This window comes from Morone saxatilis, unplaced genomic scaffold (assembly GCF_004916995.1).
Source record: "Morone saxatilis isolate NCDOM2014 unplaced genomic scaffold, NCSU_SB_2.0 Contig17, whole genome shotgun sequence".
NCBI lineage: Eukaryota > Metazoa > Chordata > Actinopteri > Moronidae > Morone > Morone saxatilis.
In genome coordinates, this window is record NW_023339729.1 from 162,814 (window position 1) to 165,479 (window position 2,666).

General features: G+C 40.0%; 1 protein-coding gene across 1 annotated transcript in view; it reads left to right on the top strand.

The window, feature by feature from the left end:
* The window catches only part of LOC118326495, a 14,364-nt gene that overhangs the window by 6,415 nt on the left and 5,283 nt on the right, over nucleotides 1-2,666 (top strand). The window contains exon 2 of the mRNA XM_035659498.1: nucleotides 1,908-2,282. Within this exon, the coding sequence (XP_035515391.1) occupies nucleotides 1,908-2,282 (375 nt within the window). The remainder of the gene's footprint in view (nucleotides 1-1,907; nucleotides 2,283-2,666) is intronic.

Sequence of the window (2,666 nt, forward strand, 5' to 3'; positions counted from 1 at the left end):
ACACACACACACACACGCTTTATAGGTCAGGCATCAGAGAACATTAAATGAGATAGTAATACAGTAAGTAAGCGAATTAGGTTTTTCTGTTGGTTGTTTGTTTTAAAGATGCTTCGTCAGGGCGTGCAGTAGTGCAGTGTGGGAAGCTACAGGACTGTATAACTGTAAACAAGGCTTAAAGCAGACTTTCACAGGGTTTGAAGGTTATTGTCATTGCCCATTGGTTCATACTGAAGATGTAATCTTAAAAGCCGCCTCACAAATATGCGTATCTCATTAGGTTTTTATCAACCGTCACTCAACAGGGGAAATAGTGCATTTCTTAGGGGATTAGGATTGTGGCAGTACAGAGTAAACAGCAGGTGTGTGTTTATGGTAAGAACCCCAGTGCAACAGTGTGGGCTCTTGGTGGACAACATGTGGACAACAATGGGTCCTTAAGGCTTTAAATACACAAGACAGTATTTGTTAGTAATGGTAAATGGTAAATGGACCTGTACTTGTATAGCGCCTTTCTAGTCTTCTGACCACTCAAAGCACTTTTACACTACATGCCACATTCACCCTTTCACACACATTCACTCAGTGATGGCATTGAACGGAAACTAACACATTCATAGCAATGCAGATACTTAGTTTTCATACACATTCACACATTCACACGCCGATGCCCAGCATCGGGAGCAATTTGGGGTTCAGTATGTTGCTCAAGGATACTTCGACGTGTGGTGGGAGGAGCCGGGAATTGAGCCAACAACCTTCCGATTAGTGGACGACCCGCTCTTCCTCTGAGCAACAACCGCCCCTTAGTAGGGTACATTCATCAATCCCACATACAAGTGTAGTCATTTCAGTTATAAAGACAGTTATTACCCAGAATGAACATTCATTCACATTGCTGGAACCAAAATGTTTGTGACTCCAGGCATACACCACAAACTCAAAACCTTCGGAATATTTGAAGAATATTCTGTACAAGAATATTGAAGATTTTCATTTCTTCTTTTGGTATGAAAATGCACGCTAGGCTTGCAGCAACTTTAGCGAAATAACAAATTATAACCGGTCAGCACATATAATCACCTTCTCTATATCCAAAAATGAGGACTGTATGAAGGTTCATGTAACTGGAAATGTATTTACTTATTTGAAGGTACCAACAAATGTTTCCAACAATGTTCAAACTCAGAGAAATCCAAATTAAATTCACAGGTGGGCGTTATTTTATATAAGTATATAAGTATACATTTAAAAAACCTAAACTATTAACTCTTACCCAGTTTGAAGCCACATTTATACCGTCCATGTCTGGGTCTTAAGTTATGAGAGAAACAAGCTGAGCTAACATTAACAGTGGAACAACCTCAGAATTGATCTTCAGAGCGTTTTTGATCAGAGAACTATTTAAAGAGCAAGTTTTTTTTTTTTATAAAAGATTTATATATTAGTACGGATATTGACACATTTTACTTGGATTATTTTTGTAAAAAGTACATTATATGTGCCGGAAACATATGTCAACCCAACCCTCAATTACTTACTACTATTCTGAACTTTAACAATGGGACCTAATCAATAAATGTCTCCAACTTTACCACAAAAGCACTGTCCTCTCTTTCTAGGGTATTTTTAGGAGTATTATCTATAAATAAAAACAGATTCTTTTTCTCAGAAAATGCAGAGGAGGAAGGGAATTTCTTAAACCCAGATTACTGTCGGCAGGCCTTCCTTTCAGGCTGCATACACCCCAAAATCCTCCACCAGCAAGCTAGTCTTGCGTGTATATTACCTGACATGCGAAACACGGCAAAAAATTCCACAATGACTCACTATTGCTCTTGAAGCTTAAGTGCTGTGAACGCTGTTGACCTCTGTGTCCTCCATACTAACTTATGGTTGTCTTACAGAATCAAACCAAACAGCGTTGAACAGCACTAACAACACCAACAGCACTAGGAACTGTTCCTGCAACAGCAGTTTAGTTCCAGTAAGCTGTCCTACCCCCACCACCGGATCCAACAGCCCTGCACCTGCCCTGCACCTCCTCAGAATCCAATGGAACAATAAGGTTAATTGTAAAGGAGTTGTTGAGCTGATCTCCTACAATGCCTCCAACTTCCAGCCCATCTGTTACGACAGTAAGATAAACGTCCAGGGGCTTTTTGAAGATGTGTGTAAGAACAAGAAAGGTTGTAAAGGCCCAGTGAGCTGGGAAAAAAGCACAGACTATGAGATTGGAACCACGGAGTCCAGCTGTAAGCCTCTCAGGGTGCAGTGCAAAGGTTGGTCCACTGTCTGTTCGTCTTTGTGTGTGTATGTGTGTGTGTGTAAATTAGCTAACTTCACGTCCTCTTGTAGTTTGACATTTTACTCTCAGCAGCGAACGTGATGCAGTGTTTAACGACAGGAGATGTGACAGGAGATGACACCCTGATATTGTCACAATGTGCAACACCACTCCTAATCCACCCACAGATTAAACACATACACACACATACAATTCTACAGCTTTTAAGATGCATCTGTGTTTAATATTGTCTCAATCTAAGGTCCATTGTGTAACATTTAGGATAATCTATTGGCAGAAATAGAATATAATATTAGGTAGGTATCAACCCTTGACAGTATACATATATAAAAGACAGAACTTCCAGGTCTGTGAAGTG